The sequence below is a fragment of the Chanodichthys erythropterus genome, chromosome 21, assembly GCF_024489055.1.
Source record: "Chanodichthys erythropterus isolate Z2021 chromosome 21, ASM2448905v1, whole genome shotgun sequence".
NCBI lineage: Eukaryota > Metazoa > Chordata > Actinopteri > Cypriniformes > Xenocyprididae > Chanodichthys > Chanodichthys erythropterus.
Genome location: NC_090241.1, coordinates 19,905,965 through 19,928,140, shown reverse-complemented (window position 1 = coordinate 19,928,140; position 22,176 = coordinate 19,905,965). Strand labels below are relative to the sequence as shown.

Here is a 22,176-nt window from a genome sequence, read left to right as displayed (position 1 = left end):
TCTATCCCTCCATGTGAATTCAATTGTGTTGTGGTGCTGAAGGACAGCTCCCAAATCACACACAGCTGCTCTCCCAGCGCGCGAATGAGTGTTTAAGTGCGTGTATGCGTGTAACTTGCCTTAGTTGGACGCTTCCACGCAAAGCCTCTCTGAGCACCTACAGCACAGCCACATAACAGATGCTAATGGACTAAACAGTGCTTGAATTGCTCACTCATCCCTCCCTCTCTTTCTCTCTCTCGCTTGATCTCTCTTTCTGTTGAAGTCACAGCCCTAACCCATGTTGGCTTGTTTAGCAAAAGACAACGCCTTCATTTCACCAAGCAAAACAAAGGAAGTAAATATGAACAGAGAGTGAGAGTGAACTAACAAAAGAAGATCTAAAAGAGCACTGAGGCATGGGATGATATTTGTCAGCAATGGAGGTTTGGTGTAAGCATGTGGGTTCTGAGGATCTGTTGGGTTATAGCAAATTTTGCCCGAGTGCACGCACAGTACACGTGGCTGAACATGTTGCTAATCCACAGGATTCATTTGGGAAAAGGATTTAGGCAGGTCAAGAATCACAAAACAATACACATGGGCATTCCTGTTATGCAGTAACTTTTGTAAAATGATGGTGTTGTATTTGGGTATTTCTATAAATATATATGATCTGGTGAAACATATGCTATAAAAGTAATAGTTCACCTTAAAATGAAAATTCTGTCATCATTTACTCACCATCAAGTTGTTCCAAACCTGTATTACTTTCTTTATTCTGTGGAACAGAATCAGAATCTTCTAATAAAACTGTAATAAAACGGATTTATACATTCAATATTGAAGCACGTTAAGTACAAATACACTGCAATAGCCTATAGTGCATTTATTTCGCAAAATGCTCCTCTCCAAGTTCATTTCTGTAGCTAACTAATGAGTTTTTGTACATTGAACGGCTTTTCTGAGGTAAATGTGACATTTTTACAAGCCATTTTTATTGACGCCTTTCCGCGGTTGAAACACTGATGGAGCGAATACATGTGACATGATACGGATTTCTTTAAGTTGTACTGTATCTTTCAACATACCTTCAGATGTTCATTCATGTTTACTTTGTGTTATAGTTAGTAAAGCAGAAGAGATGGTCGGTTCACTTGCGCTCTATGTAGGGCCCTATAATTTCCGCGATCACGGAATCGCGGACGGAATCGCGGACTCCATTCATAAAAACGGAATTTACTATATAACGCGGAATGTCACGGAATTTGACAAATTTTTGATGAATGAATTAAAAGCAGGTCAGTACACGTAAATTAAATCGCGATATAGACTAGTGACTGAATATTAAACTGCAAAAAGACTATTTAAACATGAATCCTGCATGCCTGTGTGCCTTTGAAATGAATGATGCGGAAGAGCAGTTTCATTTAAGTTACCTCACACCGCCGCACGCACGTTGAAGCACGTGAGACGCTCGCGGTGTTTTCGTCCTCTGTCGCCTCACTATATGAACGCACAAATTCACCTCCAGAGCTGCTCTGAAAGTCACTTCATCAGCATTTAATCGCTTCGTTTGAGAAAACTACCGTCATAAACAGAGAAACTCAAAGCTCTAGGCAAACCGTCAAAATAAAAGTTCCATTTAACCTGACAGAAACATATCACTGTTGTACAGTAGAATTTAGATAAAATAATAAATTATTAAAATATATTTTAAACAATAATCTCAGTGTTTCTTCCATGTTTTAATTTTAACAGTAAAGCTCATTGCAGTGCAGCACATTGTTTGACAAAAAAAGTTTAATTTCATGATTAAAAGATAAATTAAATGGTATGCGTTCATTTGATTGCCAGAAAAAATTAAATACACAACAGAACTTCTGAAAAAAAAAATTCATAAAAATATATTTTTTAATTAATTAATATTGTTGTTTTTAAGAATTCAATTAATTAGACATGCTTTTTGATTATTAAAATGGAATTAACCCATTAAAATGGAATCCAGAAAACAGAATTTGGTAAAAATAAAATTTGAGGGGAAAGAATAAAACGTAGGGCCCTAACAAAAATGTTTTGTTTTTTTTGTTAAACTTGTTAAATTGTTGGTAAATTGGACAAGATTCATTAGACATGCTTTTTGATTACTAAAATTTAATTTAACCATTAAAATGGAGTCCAGAAAAATTAAAACGGAAAAAACGGAATTTGGGAAAAAAATAAAACGGAATTTGGGAAAAAATAAAACAGATTTTATAGGGCCCTCTCTATGGTCTCACTCCAGTCTATGGGAAAGTAGCCAATATTAGATTCTTGTGAGGTTTATTATACCTGATGTTAACTGTACGAATTTCGCTGAAGAGCAACTAGTTTGTAGGTATGCATGTTACCGTATTGTTGAAAATACTGTGCCTATGCCATTGCCATTAAGAACTATCTGATGAGACAATATGGATATTTCATAAGTACTATAAAACATTAAATTATTTTCAATAAATGATCTCTCTGTCATGTATTCTCTCTGCATTCTCATCTTCCCTTGGTAGATAAACATAAGACAGTGAGAGATAATGGATGTGTGCAAGTCTCTGGTGATGAACAAAAGTTTATAATTAAATATAATAGAAGTGCAAAGTCATTCATAATGAAGACTGGAGAAGACTGCTCTCCGAGTCCATGCAGACGAAACAACAGGAAACAAAACTAGTTCTCTTAGGATTACATTGGTTTTGCATGATTGGTTTAATGAGAGTAATGATGCATGTGCTGCCGTAGAACACTGAAAGGCTTTCATGTTATCAAGAATTCAGAATGTTATCGTCACAAATTATGTGTCAAACAATTCTGTGTCAAACAAAACAATTAAGGGGCTTTCAGAAAGCTCAAAAAGGAGGAAGGCAGAGAGGAAATAATATGTTTTGAGTCATATTTCAAAAGAATGAACATTGGATGAATAATCATTAGGAGCTTTTATATTTAGAAATGGCATTAAGGCACAATAGTCAAAGCTAAATTAATGCAAGATTTGAGGTATCATTAATGTCCATAGGACAAATGGTACAGCACAAGTTAGCTCCAAAGTTTAATACTTCCTCATTATAAGCAATTGGATTAGTGATCCCGATATGCATGCAATCATTTTCATTTTATGTCTATTAATCAATAAATGGACAATATTAAAATTCCATGTGGTACTTTTTACAGTGTTATTAAATTATTAGTGTTCATAAGATTAACTTAAAGTGAGTTTTAGATGACGGCAAAGATAAGGAGAATGTAAAAAATTGGGAAAATTAACATAAATATCCAACATCCACCAATAACCAAATGGTTACAGATATTGTGCTTCCTTAATGAAGAGTATTAGCAAACTAGTGGGGAATTGATTCTCAAAAGTGCCACATACTGTATCAGACTTGAATATATCAACAACAACAAAAAAAAACACATTCACAAAGTCACAAAATTTCTGTGTCATCAAATCAAAGTTAGACAGCCTGGATCTCATGAATATGAGAATTTTAACAAGGTGCGAGAGAAGATTTAGTCTTCGTTAATCTGAACGAGTTCATCGTTGTAGTCTGTATGCGGCGCTAATGTATGTGGTAAAGCACTCAGTTTATACATAACATTGACTAATACTTTAGTCATCTCCTTAAGGCATTAAAAGAAGCTTAACTCATTTTTGACACAAGCACAGTAAAACCTCAACGCTGCCGCTATACATGCCATCTAAGTATTACAGTGTTGCCAGATCTTGCAAGAAAAGCAAGCAACTTGGTCTGACAAGACAAGCCCAAAATATGCTTAAATAAGCACCTTCAGGACTTTCCATGTTCTGGGGAAAACATATTTACAGTATTTCAACATACACTTGTGTAAAACATTGATTAAGCAATTCAATAAATGTTGTAGCTCAATCAATTTTACAAAAATATGTTACATAATACATATTAAATGTACATTTATATAATGTATTATCATTAATGTACATTCATTTAAAAAAAAAAAAAATTGTTATATACATCTATCTATAAACTATTATAATTATAATTAACATTATTATTAAAAAAATGTTATTATAAGCATATTATTATTATTATGTAATTTATAAAAAAAAGTGCACATTTCCACATAAATGAGGTAGAGGGAGTGGCTTAGAAAGGCAGAATCACGTAAATAAACAATGGTGATTATTAATGACATATAAAGTGCGGCTCAAACAGTAGATGGTGATATTTGACAGCTGTTATCGGTGGTTGGTCACATTTTATTTTGCAATAGGGCAACAAGCCCAAAGATGCTTATAATAAGAAGACATGCCAACACTGAAGCATTACTTGATCGCACCTTCCTATACGATCCGAAATATCCTAGTCAAGCACTGCTTTCATTGACTGCGGTCCTATTAAGAGTACAGAGCATCTGATTCAGTTGAGGTAAGTGAAATGGGTAAATTTCTCTTTAATTCTGTAAATAACTGGAGGGCATGTCACTGAAGCGGGACTTGTGCTTAGCCCAGCTGTGTGTGTGTCAGACACTGATGTCTTTAAGCTCCAGCACAGATCCTCAGAGCCGTTAAATCCCTCTGATCAAAGCAGTCAGGCCCTGAGGGGTTTCATTTCCTATCCAAACACCACTATCAGTGTACGTTTAATGGCATTTGTTTCCCATGTCAAGATGGAGGCTCTGGAATGACTGCATCTCAGTTAAATCATTACACAACAATATCTGTTCTATAGTTAGATATCTGACGCATCCTCTGGTTATCGCACTTAATGAAAAACACCATGCAGCACAGACAAATTCACTATGAGAAGCCCTGGAGAGTTTACAAGGTCCTCCCTCAGCAGCTCTTCAGCAGTCATTGGTCAAAGCGAGTGCTGCATCTGTGCTTTCCGATGCTTTATTATGCATGTTGTCACACACTGCATATGGAGAGCAGAGGGAGTTGGATTTAATCTCAGCTCATTCTCCCCACAGGGAGCTGCCTGAACCCTGCTCGCACCTGTGGCCGCCTCATTGGGCATGACCAATCTCCAGCTTGACGACTGAATACTGGGCAGAAGAGCATGTTGATGAGATGTTTTTCTTGGATAACAAACAGATTCACGTGGAGGTCAGTCATTTCTCTGTCACAGCTATAAACATGTAACATCCAATGTAGTATCTTCACAAAAGCCCCAAATATGAGTTGCAAAAAGTTTCTTAAAATCAATGATCAATGACCAAATGTGGATATAAAACACTATTACAGTATATCAACATTACTATGCATTATTGAAACCTTCCACATCTATATTTGAACTGAAAGTAGCACTGAGAGCCAAAGCCTTGCAAACTGACACCCGTGCTGTAACACAAGATGACAGTAGGTGTGCGGATTTTGTATGGAAAGCAACACTGACTCATCAACAGCTATCAAGGGGAGACGACAGACTACGCTATGGAAAATTTTAAACAAATATTTGGGTAAATCTCACAAAATCTGTCAAAAAAAATGCCCAGGTAATATTTTAAATCAAAAACAAAAACAAAGGAATAAGAAATTACTTTTTTAAATATAAAGAAAATATACATTTGTGGTTTCCAGCATGTTAGCAATATTGCTAACATGTTTTAATACGCTGTTAATGTGTTTGTATGTTACTGTCATCTTTCTAGCATGTTTTAACTTGTTGCTAGCTTGCATTAGCACATATTTTAACATGTCACTGGCATCTTTCTAGCATATTTTAACACGTTTCTAACATGGTTTAATGCTATCACCTTGTAGCATATTGTTTACATGTTTTAACATGCTGCTAGCTTGTTTATACTATGTTTCAGCACACTGTCAAGCCAACATAATTACTGTAATGGAAAACAGAAATATTAATTCAGTTAAGTATGTTAAATGAATTTTAACAAAAGTATAAAAGAAATTTGGAAAATACTGTCACAAGTAGCCTAAAACCTAAAATGAAAATTTTTCAATTTATTACGGATTAAACATGCTGCAAAAGAAAGCCAATCTGAAGGGCAGAGCTGCTCTGTGCTGGCCATGAACAGAGGAGCGTGACGAGGACAGGAAGCCAGGCTCAGGAGCCACGCTAAGACAACAGCTTTCACCAAACAGAGAAGATGCTACATAAACGCACATATGCTCACTAGGGGTGTGAAAGAAGCTCGGATCACACATACACACACAGGCCTGTTTAGAAGCTTAATTTAGACCCTCTCAAACTATCTCTAGCCAAAGCTCTGAGGGTCATCACCACCCCATTGGTATTTTAATAAACACTGCAGTCAGGCCTGCCGAGCCGAAGGATGGGCAGGCTGGAGTATGAACCTCAGGGTGAAGAAGCCAAGCTGCTCTGAGTCACGACCACAACATCATACAGCGAACTGGGCACATGATCACTTACATGTGCATGTTGAATTTTAAAGTCTAATTTACTTTATTCCAAAACTTTGGGGTCAGTAATTTTTATAAAAAAAAAATATATATATATATGTGTTACTTTTATTCAACAAGGACACGTTAAATTGATCAAAAGGGATAGTGCACTCATAATCTATAAGATTTCTATTTTAAAGGGGACCTATTATGCCCCTTTTACAAGATGTATTATAAGTCTCTGGTGTCCCCAGAATGTGTCTGTGAAGTTTCAGCAAAAAATACCCAATAGATCATTATAGCTTGTCAAATTTTCCCCTATTTGGGTGTAACATGCCATTTTTGTGTGTCCCTTTAAATGCAAATGAGCTGCTGCGCCCAGCCCGCTTTCCAAAAGAGGGCGGAGCTTTAATGGCTTGTGCTTCAGCTCAACAACGCAACATGCAGCCAAAATGACGATTGTCAGTAACGGTGTTCAGCCTTACATTGTTCAAACCAGAGTCGGACACTGATGGATTGACTCAGGAAGAAATTACCCAATAGATCATTATAGCTTGTCAAATTTTCCCCTATTTGGGTGTAACATGCCATTTTTGTGTGTCCCTTTAAATGCAAATGAGCTGCTGCGCCCAGCCCGCTTTCCAAAAGAGGGCGGAGCTTTAATGGCTTGTGCTTCAGCTCAACAACGCAACATGCAGCCAAAATGACGATTGTCAGTAACGGTGTTCAGCCTTACATTGTTCAAACCAGAGTCGGACACTGATGGATTGACTCAGGAAGAAATTACCATTTTAGAATGAATATGAATGTTTATAAACGGTTAGTGGATAAAATTTATGCATGTGCATGGCATGTTAATCTGGACACCCACTATACATAGCGTACCCGTTTGCCAAACAGAGCCATACACACCAGGCTAACGTTTATGATTGCTATCAAATGCTGTGAATGGTCTAGCATTTTTTCCAAAATATCGCTCGGACAGAAACGCTCCTTTTTTTTTAGCAATCGAGCTTGCCAGGGTCAACTTGCAGGCTATCCAAGCTAACGAGACTCTAAATAGTGTTCTGTGCTCATCTGTGCAGCCAACAACAGAACAGTTAGCATGCTTTGCTCGAACTTTTGCCATGGCCTTAGAACTGGTACACCATTTTCACTTGCGAAAACAAAATGACGGAACCTTGGGTGGAAATGTGCACATTTAGGGGTGGTAATACTATAAGATCCCCTTCCTACGTCACAAGGGGAGTGAAATCAGGGCGGCCAAAACAAAGTTACTGGGTTGCCGTTTTTCACGTTTTCTGGGTTTGCAGATGCACTGGGGACCCGATTATAGCACTTAAACACGGAAAAAGTCAAATTTTCATGATATGTGCCCTTTAAAAAAAAAAAATAAATACTGTTCTTTTTATTCATCAAGAAATGTTTCTTGAGGACCAAATCAGCATATTCAAATGATTTCTGAAAGATCATGTGACTCCGAAGACCGAAGTCACAAATTCATTTTGCCATTACAGAAAAAAATAAGTAAAATATATTGAAATAGTTAATAGTTATATAGTTAGTTATAGAAAAATGTTATTTTAAATTGTAATATTTCACAATTTGATAAAAAAATAAATAAATACAGCATTTAGTGAACGTTTTAAAAAAAAAAAAAAAAAAAAACCTTACAAACCCCAAAGTTTTGAACAGTAGTGTATTTGGTGCCGTAATGATCCCCTAAGGTGGGGAAAAAAATATAAGATTGGACAAAAAATAAATCAATGCTTTTGCGTTCTCTCGCAAATAAAACTGCCTTTGCTTACATATAGGGCTGGGCGATGTATCGAATGCTTTTGTCACGCGCATTTCTTCAGTAAAGCCGGTTCCCTGATTACCGCTAAATCGCCATCACCTGCTCTCAAATGAAGCGGCATTTAATAGACAGAGCCGTAGTTCACTGATAAGACACGCAATATCGCGTTCAATATCGATATGTATCGCCGCCGATATTGAGCGCGATATTGCATGTCTTATCAGTGAACTACGGCCCAGCCCTACTTACATAATGTTTGTGTTCCTCTGGGAAGCTTTGCGTTCGCTCTCAAAACCTTTGCATTACCTCGCAAAAACTTTTGCGTTCCCCCGAGAAACTTTGCGTTTGCAAACATTTTGCAAGCAAATGCAAAATTGCAAAAGGGAATGCAAAACATCTGCAAATAATTTTTCCTCCCATCTCATTTTTTTCCCCTTCACCTTGTCCTTTTAGGGGCTCCATTGGTGCAGTAGAGTATTTTTTGGTATTATTAAAATAATAACAAACTAAAAAACAAAATAAAAGACAATTTTCAGCATCCAAAACATTCCGTCCAACATTTTTTCTTGTTCAGTTACCCGTTTCACATTTAAACATTTCAGATTATGTAAGTAAAATGGGATGCGAATGGCATTCCATGATGTCTTTAAATACACAGTATAGCTGGGTTTAAAGAACAACAGATTATCATGATCATACAAATGACAGGTTTTCTATCAAATCCACAGTGTCATTGACTCTCTCTTCCCATTAATCACAGTCCACCATGCATGAAATGGCTTTCTGCTGTGCCCATTTGTGAACAAATAAGCATTTGTAGTATTCAGGCCATGCTGCATCTAATCAAGTTCTTCGGCTAAACGCTCAGCAATTTAGAGTTTGATTCTAAAATCTGTATGCAAATAGGAAAACCAAGAAGGCAGATTTGGGGAAACACCAGTCTGAGGCAGACTGAGGAAATTAATTAGTATAAAAGAAAGTTAATCGAGGTTTAGGCTGAATCAACTGCATATTTAGTGGTAGTGTAATAAAACACAACAGATGCTTATATAATCAGTTGAAATAAACAAAAAGATTAAAGTTGTCACATTAGCAAAGTGAAGGCCCAGTAGCCCAATTCTGAATGGAATCAAGCCACATGGGAAGCATAAAAAAAGCTATTGTAAGCATTGAAACATACTGGTCAGTTTGAAACTATAATGTCTAAAATATTGGGAAAGGAAGCGCCCACCCACCTTCAGGTCTGTACTGAGCTACGATGGTGACAGTCTGTCCAGCATTCTTCAGTGCTGCAGCCGCCTGTTCATGCGTTGCACTGCGGAGGTCCACCCCATTTACCTGCAACACACATACAATATTAATGATGGGTGCCACAAATAAACTCTGATGCCAAACACAGCCAGAAAATCTACTGTAAACCTGGATAACTATTACTGTAAAGTGTATGCTGCTGTGATACCCAAATACAAAGATATTTGGAATTTCACTTTTTCAAATCAATAGTGTTATGTTTATAATGCCAAAGCATGAAATTACAATGAATAAAATGTTTCAGTAAGATTAAAAAAATAATTGTGACCATGGACCACAAAACCAGTCATAAGGTTTTTTTTAAAAAATGTGAATTAATAAGCTTTGCATTGATGTATGGTTTGTTAGGATAGAGCAATATTTGGCCGAGATACAACTATTTGAAAATCTGGAATCTGAGGGTGCAAAAAAATCTAAATATTGAGAAAATCGCCTTCAAAGTTGTCCAAATTAAGTCCTTAGCAATGCATATCCACTCACAAAAATACATTTTTGATTTATTTACAAAAAAATATCTTCATGGAACATGATCTTTACTTTATATCCTAATGATTTTTAGCATAAAAGAAAAATCGATAATTTTGACCCATACAATGTATTGTTGGCTATTGCTACAAATGTGCCTGTTCGACTTGTGACTGGTTTTGTGGTCCAGGGTCACAATTGACAATGAACAACATTGTCATGTTGTTGATAATGTGATGTTCTTACAGAGATGATACGGTCTCCTTTCCTCAATTCTCCACACAGGTCTGCAGGCCCTCCTGCTAATATGAAGGAGATGAAGATTCCCTCTCCATCCTCTCCTCCTACAATGTTGAAGCCAAGTCCTGTGGTGCCCCTATGCAAGACTATTTTCCTAGGCTCCCTAAAAAACAAAACCACCATTTATTAGTTGATTTGAATGAGAGATTCTAGAAAGCATGCTTACAAATATATTTTTTGACTTACAAAATTGACAAACACACACAAACGCACAGACACACCCACCCAAGAGGTGAAAAAAATCTAAATCTATTAAAAATTGTTTTTCAGTAATTGCAATAAAGCTGTTTAAGTATATAGAACAGCAACATTCTCATACATTAATTATTTGCCATCTCAGAAAAATAAAAAAAAGTACATTGACCACATCTCCCTCTAGTGAACAAAATATAAACTACACAAGATAGATGCTCTTAGAATTTGCAAAGGTGCATCAAATGTTTACTTTTTATCTGCAGTTAAAATTGTACCCAAATGTGATGTGAACAATTATTTATTTATATTTATTACTATAATTATGCCATTTGTATGATGATTTCCTGAAAAGTATAAACACTTTTGATTTCAAAGCATTTGATCATCCTGATCAGCCAAACAGAGAGCCTGACATAATAGAAGAGTGTTCAGCCAGTATTTTTGGTGCCAGTGGTGCAGAAATTAGATATTAGTTTGGAAATGACAGCATACCCGTGAAGCAGAAGATAATTAAATGTGAGAGTACATCTAGGAGTCGGTAGATGGCAGCACAGTCTCAAACGACTGGCTCTGTAGCATTTGATTTCAAAACAAACCCTCACTCAACATGGCTACAGACATATCTTTTAACCCTTAAAACTCTTTAAGAACTAAGGTTCAGTAGAGCAACTGATTGACATAAAATTCAGTTATAATACTGTGTATTTTTATACCTATCCTGTAGAAGTTAAGTCTTAATTCAAAGCTTATCAGATTTGCCAAAGTTGACTTCACAGATTGGTTGGTCATATCATGACGCCAGCTTATGACGTTTGTTTTTAACATCAATATGACGTATTTGATGAATTCTTCCAATGGGAAATAAATCCCCATGATTAAAGGGGATTAAATATGGTAAAGCACACCAGTCAGTATGTGTGTGTGTCCTTGATAAGCATCTACTTTTCTCTATCAGACAAAATATACGGTGGTCTGGCCAAGATCATCTGCATAGTCTGAGCCGGCTCTCTTGATACTGACGACAACTCTTATGAAATGAGCAAACAAATCAGGTGAATGATAATGAACAGTCAGCAGGACACAGCAAAGAGGCTTTATCCTAAATGAAGTGATATCTTTAACAGCTCGTCAGAGGATATTTAAAACCTCCAACAAATACTGTGAGTGATCTGCCATATGTCCCTAATGCATGTGTCCTTGTGAACGCCCTAAATTAGTGGTTCTCAACCAGGGGGCTTGGGTCCACAGCACAAGGAGGTCGCAAGATGACTTAAAATGACTGAAAATAAGGGAAAACAAGCATTAAAATAAGTTAAAAACTATTATAAATCAATATATTTCTTATTTTAACAACTTCACCTTTTTTATTTATTTATTTATTACTTTATACTTTATACACTATCTGTACAGTATATATGATGTAGTCTACTTTTAAAAATGTGATTTACCTGCAAAAAGAATACAATTTTATAACTCTATGGGCATTTTTATAATGAATATACTTTTGTTTAGTTATGCCAAGGTGTAAAATATTTTATTGGGTAGAAATTGTGATTTTTTTTTTTAATCCTTATCCAGTTAAATCATGAACAAATGGAAAAGTCAAAAGGCTTTCAGTCAAAAAGACCTACTGCTCTAAATAACATAAGCATGCAGAGTAAATAACAGCTCTAATTATTATAATATTTTACAAATGATTTAAAGACTTTCATTATACTGTGGATATTTCCTTTGTAAAAGTGAGAAAAATGAGTTTACACTTCAGACATGGATATGATGAGATAGTTATGTAATGGGCAAAAACCCAGTATTCACTGTGAATGTATAGGACTTTTGTAGTATGAAATGTTTCTTGAGATCAAAATCAGCATATTAGAATGAATTCTGAAGAAAAATGTGATCATGTGACAACTGGAGAAACTGCTGGTGAAAATTCAGCTTTGCCATCACAGGAATAAATAAAACTTTTAAATATATTATAGTAGAAAAGAGTTACAATGTAGTAATATTTCACAATTTATATTTATTATCCTGTATTATTAATCAAATAAATGCAGTCTTGGTGGGCATAAGAGACTTCTTACAAAAAAACAAAACAAAACAAAAAAACATTGAGAAAAGTCTTACCAAATTTAGACACCAAATTTATTTCTAGTAGTTTACAGAAACACACACACACACACACACAGGTTTAACTGAATTTTGATTTCTACAATACTAGACTGCCAGTTAAAGGTGTGCACCACTACTGGAAATTGTGTAGCAGTCAGCCAATGAAATTAGAACTTGCAAGTTTGTTCATTTTAAAAGTTTAAATTAAGTCATTTTTGTGCTCAATATTCATCATATAGGTAGTCATAACAATTCTTGTGCCTCAGTATAAGGTAATAAAGAGAACAATCTCTAAAACCTGATATGATTTCCTTTCATAAGTGCAGTAATAGCTGAATGAGGAGATACTAACAACTAACTCATCTAAGACTAATGTGAGTAGTTGTGCATAGTGTAGAATTTTATAGTCTGTTCTGTGGTATAAAAAGCCAGAACCATTATGCAGAGATAAAATATGTCAAAAAATGCCATTGACCTTGGGCGGCTTATCTTATGTGTAGAGAAATGTTATTCTCTTTAAACATCGTACAAAATCTACACAAAAATTATGGAGCTGTCTTCACACCAAGCTACATGTAATGAAACTTATATAGCATTATCTTCCAAATTTCAGAGACACAAATCATCAGAAAACAAAAAAAAAGCAGCCGAAGATGTGATGAGAGTGAAAAAAAAATGAGAGCGAGTGAGATGAAAGGATACAACTATATAGAAACAGTTTAAGAGCCAGTCGTGATCTGTATTAACTTACACTTGAAATAAACGATCATTTCACTTCGCAAGGGCAAGGAATCATAATGTAGAATGAGAACTGCACAGATGACCAGAAGCCATCAAATGTAACAGTACAGGTATGTCAAAAGGTTGTCATGATTAAGAGGACAAAGAAATTGGGAGGGCAAAGGCTCACCTTGTGATCTCATCATCTCCCAGCATGCCTTTTGAGATAGGAGAGTACCGAGATGGGGTGGCGGGGGTTAATGGCTGACTCAGATAGCTTTGGGTGCTGATATGGTTCTCCATGTGCTGGGAATAGGCTGAAAATACAAAACACAAAAATATGATTTTATTGGCATAATGATGTAAACTCATTTGACATAGTTCTAAGAGGACAGTACCCCAGAATCTCAATATGATTGCACCAGTCATATGTATTAATAGGGAAAATTACATGTACAGACTTGCCGAAGACTGAAATTGCTGAAAAAACTTGGGTGTAAAGTCCTCCTAGTAAGGATGTTGTGAATCTTATTTGATCACTCCCTTTGTGCTTTAAGAACAAACTTATTTCTAGTACATGACCTCTCTTCTGCACTATATTGAAATGACGTCATCAGAGAAGAAACGCCATTTGAAACTTTTCAGATTTTGATTAAAGATTACCACGACAAAAATATTTTTTTCTGTGTAACAGTTAACATGCACGGATTAATTGTTCACCACAAGACTAGTAATATGCGCTAACAAAGTAAATAGGGTCAATTTTGATTTTCATGACGACTTTAATGTTTTTGAAGGAAAAAAGTCTCTTATGCTTACCAGGTCTGCATTTATTTGATCAAAAATACAGTTCAAACAGTACTACTGTGAAATACTATTACAATTTAAAATAACATTTTTATTATTATTTTAACCTTTTAAAATGTAATAATGTTGGCAAAGCAGAATTTTCAGCTGTAATTCCAGTCTTCAGTGTCACATGATCCTTCAAAAATCATTCTAATATGCTAACTTGGTGCTCAAGAAACATTTAGTATTATTATCAATTCTGAAAACAGTTGTTTCCTAATATTTTTATTATTTTCGTGATGCATCTTTTTCAGGATTCTTTGATCAATAGTAAGTTCCACATCACTTCAAACTCCAAAAAGGACCAAAAAAAACCCATAAAAGCAGTCCATGTGACTTGTGTGCTGTATTCCAACTCTTTTGAAGACATACTGTACTGTACAACAGCTTTGTGTAAGGAGCAGACTGAAAGTTGTTAAATCTCATTCTCCATTTTACATATTCAGGTGGGCTATTTGGTTACAACACATGATACCGTTTGGCATAAATCACATTAAACCTTGAGCAACAGACCAACACATTGTTTTTGCATATTTTAGAGCTTTGGTAAAGACAGCATTGAATAATTAACAAAATTTCAGGCTGTTCCCCAAACAAAGCTATCGTATTGCCTCATACACTTTTTAAAACAAAGAAATTTACAAAAAAATACCATAAAAGTCACTATGAACTATGGTTACTATAAACTGTCCTTGTATGGAAAAGCAACAGCAAAAAGATTAGTTAACTTTTCTATTTTTGTCTCCTTATTACATGTATTTAGTGCAGTATGCATAATCACAAGCAACTAACCCAAACCCAAACCCTAAGTACATGTTGTTCATTAATATTACTCATTACTTTTGGAATTAAACCGTAAATGACCAATACATATGACCAAATTAACAACATAGGCATTTTTGTAGCTTAAACACTACAGAATGCTGCTAGCAAAGTCATAAGTTTGTTTCCAATGAATCCATAAACTGTTAAATGTATCTCTTGAGTGTAATTATATTGGAAAGAAGCATCTGCCAAATGCATAAATGTAAATGGAACAACATGAGGGTGTGTAAATAATAGCAAATTTCATTTTCTGCAAACAAAATCCTTTTAAATCTCCATAATTGATGTCAGTACTGTAAAAGATGTGCCCTTATTTCACTTTGTCAGATGTAAAGTGTAATAAAGTCAAGGGTACGCACTGGGCAATTACTAACTGCAGACATCGACAACCCATTTATTTAATTCTCATCAAACAGTCCTTCACGTGTCAAAGCTCTACTCAGTTCCTGACTGTCTGACAGATATAATGAAATGGGATCACTAATGAAATTGTTCTGTTTACGCCTTCTGAGAAAAATCACATTGTGCGCACTCACATGACCGAGACGGTGTTGTCTACATGTGCAGATATCCTTCAGCGGCTTTAAAACTCCCTCTGCAACACTTGCACACACACATGCACTCATTTCTACATATACTAATGCTGTATTTGCCGAATGGGGGAGCTGGCCACGTGATGTACTTCATGATTAAATGTGCTTTTGTCCTTCATGCCTTTAAGCCCTAATGACAGCTTCCTTTCTCAGGATCTAATGCTGGGGGATCTGGCCTGCCTCTGGAACATCACCAAGGTGCTACAATATCGACTGCCATCACTCAGCACTTCGCACAGTCAATTTTAGTGGCCGTCCTCACCAGTTGCTGCTCCCATCACTAGAAAGTGCTGTCTATAGCGGCTTTGAGGTGAGATATAAGCCATAAGTGAGCATGGGACACCAGCACAAGAGCACTGAAGTCAGGCAAAGTCTGTTCACTCTCTGACAATATTGATAACATCCCCATGCAGTTATTTCCTATGTAGGTAACAGATTTTGTCTTAAAAAAATTTATGTTTCAGGATAAGCTTACTTACAGCTGGTGACATCGGGAGGAACGTAACTATCATTCATAAAGACACTAGTAGGTTTCGCCACTTTTAAATAGACGACATCAGGGGTGTTTTTCAAGGCAGCCACGGCATCTTCATGAGTGACCTCTTCAAGGCAAGCAGCATTCACCTGTAACAGATGAACATATCAGATGAAACGCACACAATATAAGTGTGTTTTTGAAGTTGTTCTTATATGCTCATTAAGGCTGCATTTATTTGATCAAAAATACAGCAAAAACTGTAATTTTGTGAAATATTATTACAATTATAATAGCTGTTTTCTGATCAATAAATGCAATCTATTCCTGTGATGGCAAAGCTGAATTTTCAGCATCTTTCTTTAGTGTCACATGATCTTTCAGAAAGCATTCTAATATGCTGATTTGGTGCTCAAGAAAAATTTCTTATTATATTAAAGGGTTAAATGAAAATTATGTCATTAATGACTCACCCTCATGTCGTTCCAAACCCGTAAGTTCATTCAACTTCGGAACACAGTTTAAAGATATTTTACATTTAGTCCGAGAGCTTTCTGTCCCTCCATTGAAAATGTATGTACGGTATACTATCCATGTCCAGAAAGGACATCATCAAAGTAGTCCATGTGACATCAGTGGGTTAATTAGAATTTTTTGAAGCATCGAAAATACATTTTGGTCCAAAAATAACAAAAACTACAACTTTATTCAGCATTGTCTTCTCTTCCAGGTCTGTTGTCAATCCGTGTTCACGACTCCGCAGAGACGCTGTTTGTGACAGCGGTTGCTGCTGTGTAGGAGCTTCTTCCATCGCTCTTAGTTCTTCGTCCGTGTATTCGGGTTCAAATAAATATGGCTGAGCAAAAAAATGCAAGTCTTCCTTTGTGTGGAAATCCTTAGACATGTTTGCGAAGGTTGTTTTGTTTACAGCGTGCGTCTCCCTCAGACTGTAAACAAAGCTTGGGCGCACCAGATAACACGTCAGCAGCGTCTTACGTGAAGTAGTCATGAATGCGGATTGACAACAGACACGGAAGAGAAGACAATGCTGAATAAAGTCGTAGTTTTTGTTATTTTTGGACCAAAATGTATTTTCAATGCTTCAACAAATTCTAACTAACCCACTGATGTCACATGGACTACTTTGATGATGTTTTTATTACCTTTCTAGACATGGACAGTATACCGTACATACATTTTCAATGGAGGGACAGAAAGCTCTCGGACTAAATCTAAAATATCTTAAACTGTGTTCTGAAGATGAACGGAGGTCTTACGGGTTTGGAACGACATGAGGGTGAGTCATTAATGACTGAATTCTCATTTTTGGGTGAACTAACCCTTTAATGTTGAAAGCAATTGTGCTGCTTAATATTTTTGTGTATATTGTATATAAGTATATTGTAACCAAGTATTTGTAATTTTTGATCAATTTAATGCATCTTTGCTGAAAAAAAGTTAATTTATTAAAAAAAAAAAACTTTTGAAAAGACATAGCCACAGCCATACAATAAGAGGACAAATCAAAGGTCAGTTTACTTGATGATGACGTCTAAATTTAAGTTGTGATTCATTAACACTGATTACTGTATGATCTTCATTTTTTGGGTAAATTATTCCTTTAAACAAACTATAATTGCATTATCAGTAGCAATTGTTCCTCTACAGCAGGGATGGACAACTCCGGTCCTGGAGGGCCAGTATCCAGCAGAGTTTAGCTCCAACTCTAATCAAACACACCTGAACCAGCTAATCAAGGTCTTTATGATTAGTAGAAAGTTATAGGCAAGTGAGTTTTTATCAGGGATGGAGATAAACTCTGCAGGACACTGGCCCTCCAGGACCGGAGTTGTCCATCCCTGCTCTACAGCATATTTGCCAAAAAAAAAGTAACAAAATATTTAGCAGTAAAAGTAAATTGCTGTAGCTCTAAGTTAAAAATAAATTAAATGTGACAAAATGTTTAAAACTAAATTAAATGTTTAAAAATGTGACGCTTTGAGTGTTGTTGAGCGGGTTTTCACGCGCTCATCGGTTATGTCTGTGATTGTCATTGATGACTATTTACAACGTTTTTGAAGCGTTGATCATTGTAGCCAATCTCCACCTAGCGCTTACACAGATATACACGGGAGCATTTGAAAGCAGGCGTCTATCGTGGACTAGTTCAGTACCAACTTGGTAAAAAACGTCAGTAGATCTCATTAAATAAAGTGAAAAAATAAATACCGGTAATTAAAAAAAAAAAAAAAATCCTTCCTCGCATAAATATTAAGTGTCTCTTCTAATATAATTTACTAAATTCAGTAAATAGAATTTTTTTTTACTTACAGCCAGAAGTTTATCCCCAATCTGCAGCCTTCCATCTTTGTGGGCAGCTCCTCCCTCAATGATTTTGGTGATATAAATACTGTTGTCCCCAGGAATATGTTGGTTCCCAACTCCTCCAGCTATACTGAAACCAAGACCTGTTAACAGAGGTCAGAGTAAACCATCTGCTGAACCATTTCCTAACGTGAATTATAGTGATTACACAAAAAGACAAAGCAGACTTTTATTTTGTAATCTTTAGATCAGAAATGGCTTTACCTTTAGGACCTTTTACCAGCTTTACATCCATTATTTTTTCTGAGACTGCTTTTCTTCTTCTGACGTACAGTCTGACAATGCAGCCTGCCTCCTTCAGAGCCTCCACAGCATTGCTGTGAGTTACGTCTCTCACATCTACATCATTTACCCGCAGTATACAGTCATTAACTCTGTACAGAGAGAAAGAGGAGGAACAATGACTAAACAGTTAAAAGAAATTAGTATAAATCACAGTGATAAAGTGCCTTTGAAGTAATTACAGCCAATCAAAACACTAAATTTGTGTATAAACATTATCTATCATTGTTTTACACCACAGACACAAGCTGCATGTAAGTGAAACGGCAGCACAACTGTGTTCTGTTTTCACACTAACAGAGCTGCAGTTCTATACAGAAAATAATGTGATTTCCGGGTTACTACATTGAGTAAACAGCAATTACATATAATATTATTGTCGGGAGTAAACCAAAAGACAACTATTACAAACTTTTCCAGTAATAACATAAGAAATACGATCAGATTTAAATAGTAACACTTCAATAGTTAAGGCATGAACTAACAATGAACAATAATTATTAATCTTAGTTAATGTACACTCTAAAAAATGTTTGATTAAAAACAACCCAAGTTGGGTTGAAAATGGACAAACCCAGCAATTGGGTTGTTTTAACCCAGTGGTTGGGTTAAATGTTTGCCCAACCTGCTGGGTAGTTTTATTAAACCCAACCACTGATTAAAAATGACTATATGGCTGGCTTAAAACGAATCCAAAATAGGTGAGAAATTAAAAATCAGACACATAATTACTAGAGGCAACAGTAATAATCAAAAGGTGTACATTTATTAATAAGCAATTTAATAAATGTTTATTGTTTATTATTCATTATCTTATTAATAAATGCTCATTTATTAAACATAATAAAATGTTAATTTCCAGCATATTTTGGGTTCATTTTAAGCAAGCAATACAGTAATTTTTATACAACAGTTGAGTTAAATTAAACTACCCAGCACGTTGGGCAAACATTTAACCCAACCACTGGGTTAAAACAACCCAATTGCTGAGTTTTTCCATTTTCAACCCAACTTGAGTTGTTTTTAACCCAGCATTATTTGTTAACTAATGTTAACAAATAAAACGAGGGGGATCATATTTACATCCACATGGTTATTAATTTACACTAAACCCAAAGCCCAGAGTAAGGGAACACTATAAACTTCTTAATAATCTGGATTAAGATTTACTGTTCGGTAGACAGTTCTGCAATATCAGTCTATGAAAGCCACGGAATAAAAAAATAAAAAGGTAATTGCGAGTTCATATCCTGCAATTTTGACTTATTTTCCTCACAATTGCGAGTTTAAAATCAGCTTTAAAAGTTAGCTTCAAAGAGCATCTTCAATGACAGAATTCTTTAAAACTGAAATCTTTTTTTTTTTTTTTGCATTCAAATTTTGACAGCCAATGGCACTAGAAGATATTTTTTCCCTTTATTCTGTGGATCTCGCCCATTTTCCACAAAAATATTAAGCAGCACAGCTGTTTTCAACATTGATAATAATTCTTGAGCATCAAATCAGCATATTAGAATGATTTTTGTAGGATCATATGACATTGAAGACTGGAGTGATGGCTGCCGAAAATGTATCACAGGAACAAATTATATTTTAAAATAAAATAAACTAGAAAACAGTTAAGTTAAATTGTAACCATTTCAAATTTCATCACTAAAGCAGAAGTGTAAGTGCAAGTATAAGTGTTAAGCGTTAAGTGAAAAAAGTGAGTGTGACGGTGTGAAGGTGTTTGAAAATAAGCTTGTACCAAGCTCTGACAGAACCACCAGGCGCTGCCCGAGGGAACATGGTCTTGTATGCTAGCATACTGCGTGCTTAGCAGATTGCAAAAGATTATGTTGACAAATTTGTAGTGCATTTTCAATGTTTTCTGCTGAATTCAGCACTCTAACATGTGGCAAAAAAAGGTTCAGCAGTCAAAACTATCAACTTTCTGCTTCTTCAGCTACACATCACTGTGCTACTTATGCTGTTAACTTGTAACCTGTTTACATTGGCTCAAATAAATATGCACTGCTTATGTGTGTGATGTGAAACAGGCCTAAGGAGACATTAATCTGAACTTGCCCTTTGTGGGTAATAATAACATATTCTCTGACCTGAGTCTGCCATCCTGTGCGGCAGCTCCTCCTGGGATGATCTTGGTGATAAAGATGCTTGGGTCCTCGCCGATGTGGGGGTTATCGGTACCGCCCGCAATACTGAAACCCAGGCCCGAGTTCCCCTGTAGGGAGGAAAAAAAAAAAGTCAGAACAAAAAGAAGAAAATGTCAACCAAAGAAAAAAAAAAAAAAAAAAAGACCCTTAAGCACAATGACATTACCAAATACAAAGCAAAATAAAAGGAGAAATATGCGTGCATGAAATGCAAATGTTACAGCCAGTTTATCTGTTAATTTGCTTTAGATATATATTCAGCTCAGTACAGTATAATGAGAATCTATAAGTTTGCATTAGTTTGTAGTTAACGCATTAGGTGTCATGAATTAATGAATAATTTATTAATGTTCATTTATAAATGTAGCGCTATAAACAGTATTGTTCATTGTTAGTTCATGTTATATACTGTACAACTTTAAATCTTAAAAAAAGCCTGTATTGTCCTAAGAGTGTAGTTTAAGCTTAAGTCTGTCGTCTCTTTCTAAAAGTGGCAATTTCAAACCCTGAGCATGAAAATTGTACCTCTTTTATTGTACAGTCATGATGAGGTTTATTCAGAGCCTCCATAAAAATGACATCAACCTTTAAGTATTATGTCATATATACTTTTATACATGGTGTATTGTAAATCCTACTGACATTGTAAGCAATTCCAGTTAATTTTTTCATTGTCAGCGCAATCTTACCCGTTCAAGTGTAATTTCTTCATATTCATAATCAGCTTCTGTTCCATTCACCTGAAAGTTTTAACAAAAAGGCTTGTCAATACATGTCAAAATATATAGAGATGAGCACATGCCCTCTTCTATGAGTGTCACCCACAAACATTTATCAGATCTGCAAGTTTCTATAATTCAGGAGGAGATTTAGTGATTACTTTTTGCTTTTTGGCTCTAAATTTTTTTTTATTATTATTTATTTATTTTAATTAGGGGTGTCATGATCAATTATGTCCACTAGTTCAAGTTATTATCAGACTGATTGCTGCTTTTTCACAAAGACTATGAAAAGTCACTGACACACCTTTTGGAGGAAGTACTGAAGATATAGTTAATGCAACTGTTAAAGAACCAGAATCAAAAAGAGAAATTGGAACCAAATTTGCTTATTTCCTGTCAATTCGCACCACTAGTCATCATTGAAATGCACAATATAATACTGTAGATTATTATAGACAAGACATATAATATCCACATTATACCATAGAAAACTACCGCAATAAGAAATCAGAACGAACAGTTCTTGTAGGTTAATGGTTGATACAATATTACATGCATATTGTATCTACCTTTAAGTGATAAGGACTGTTCATTCTGATCTCTTCACTCTCAGAAAAAAAGGCACAAAAG

General features: G+C 35.5%; 1 protein-coding gene across 19 annotated transcripts in view; it reads right to left on the bottom strand.

Moving 5' to 3' along the window:
* dlg1a (discs large MAGUK scaffold protein 1a) overlaps nucleotides 1–22,176 on the bottom strand; it is a 141,054-nt gene that overhangs the window by 22,684 nt on the left and 96,194 nt on the right. For all 19 annotated transcript variants that reach the window (XM_067372569.1, XM_067372570.1, XM_067372572.1 and 16 more), the window contains 8 exons: nucleotides 21,514–21,564; nucleotides 20,768–20,892; nucleotides 18,591–18,760; nucleotides 18,333–18,469; nucleotides 16,006–16,150; nucleotides 13,450–13,576; nucleotides 10,179–10,335; nucleotides 9,392–9,494 (listed from right to left, as the gene is read on the bottom strand). In XM_067372569.1, coding sequence (XP_067228670.1) covers nucleotides 9,392–9,494; nucleotides 10,179–10,335; nucleotides 13,450–13,576; nucleotides 16,006–16,150; nucleotides 18,333–18,469; nucleotides 18,591–18,760; nucleotides 20,768–20,892; nucleotides 21,514–21,564 — 1,015 coding nt within the window. The remainder of the gene's footprint in view (nucleotides 1–9,391; nucleotides 9,495–10,178; nucleotides 10,336–13,449; nucleotides 13,577–16,005; nucleotides 16,151–18,332; nucleotides 18,470–18,590; nucleotides 18,761–20,767; nucleotides 20,893–21,513; nucleotides 21,565–22,176) is intronic.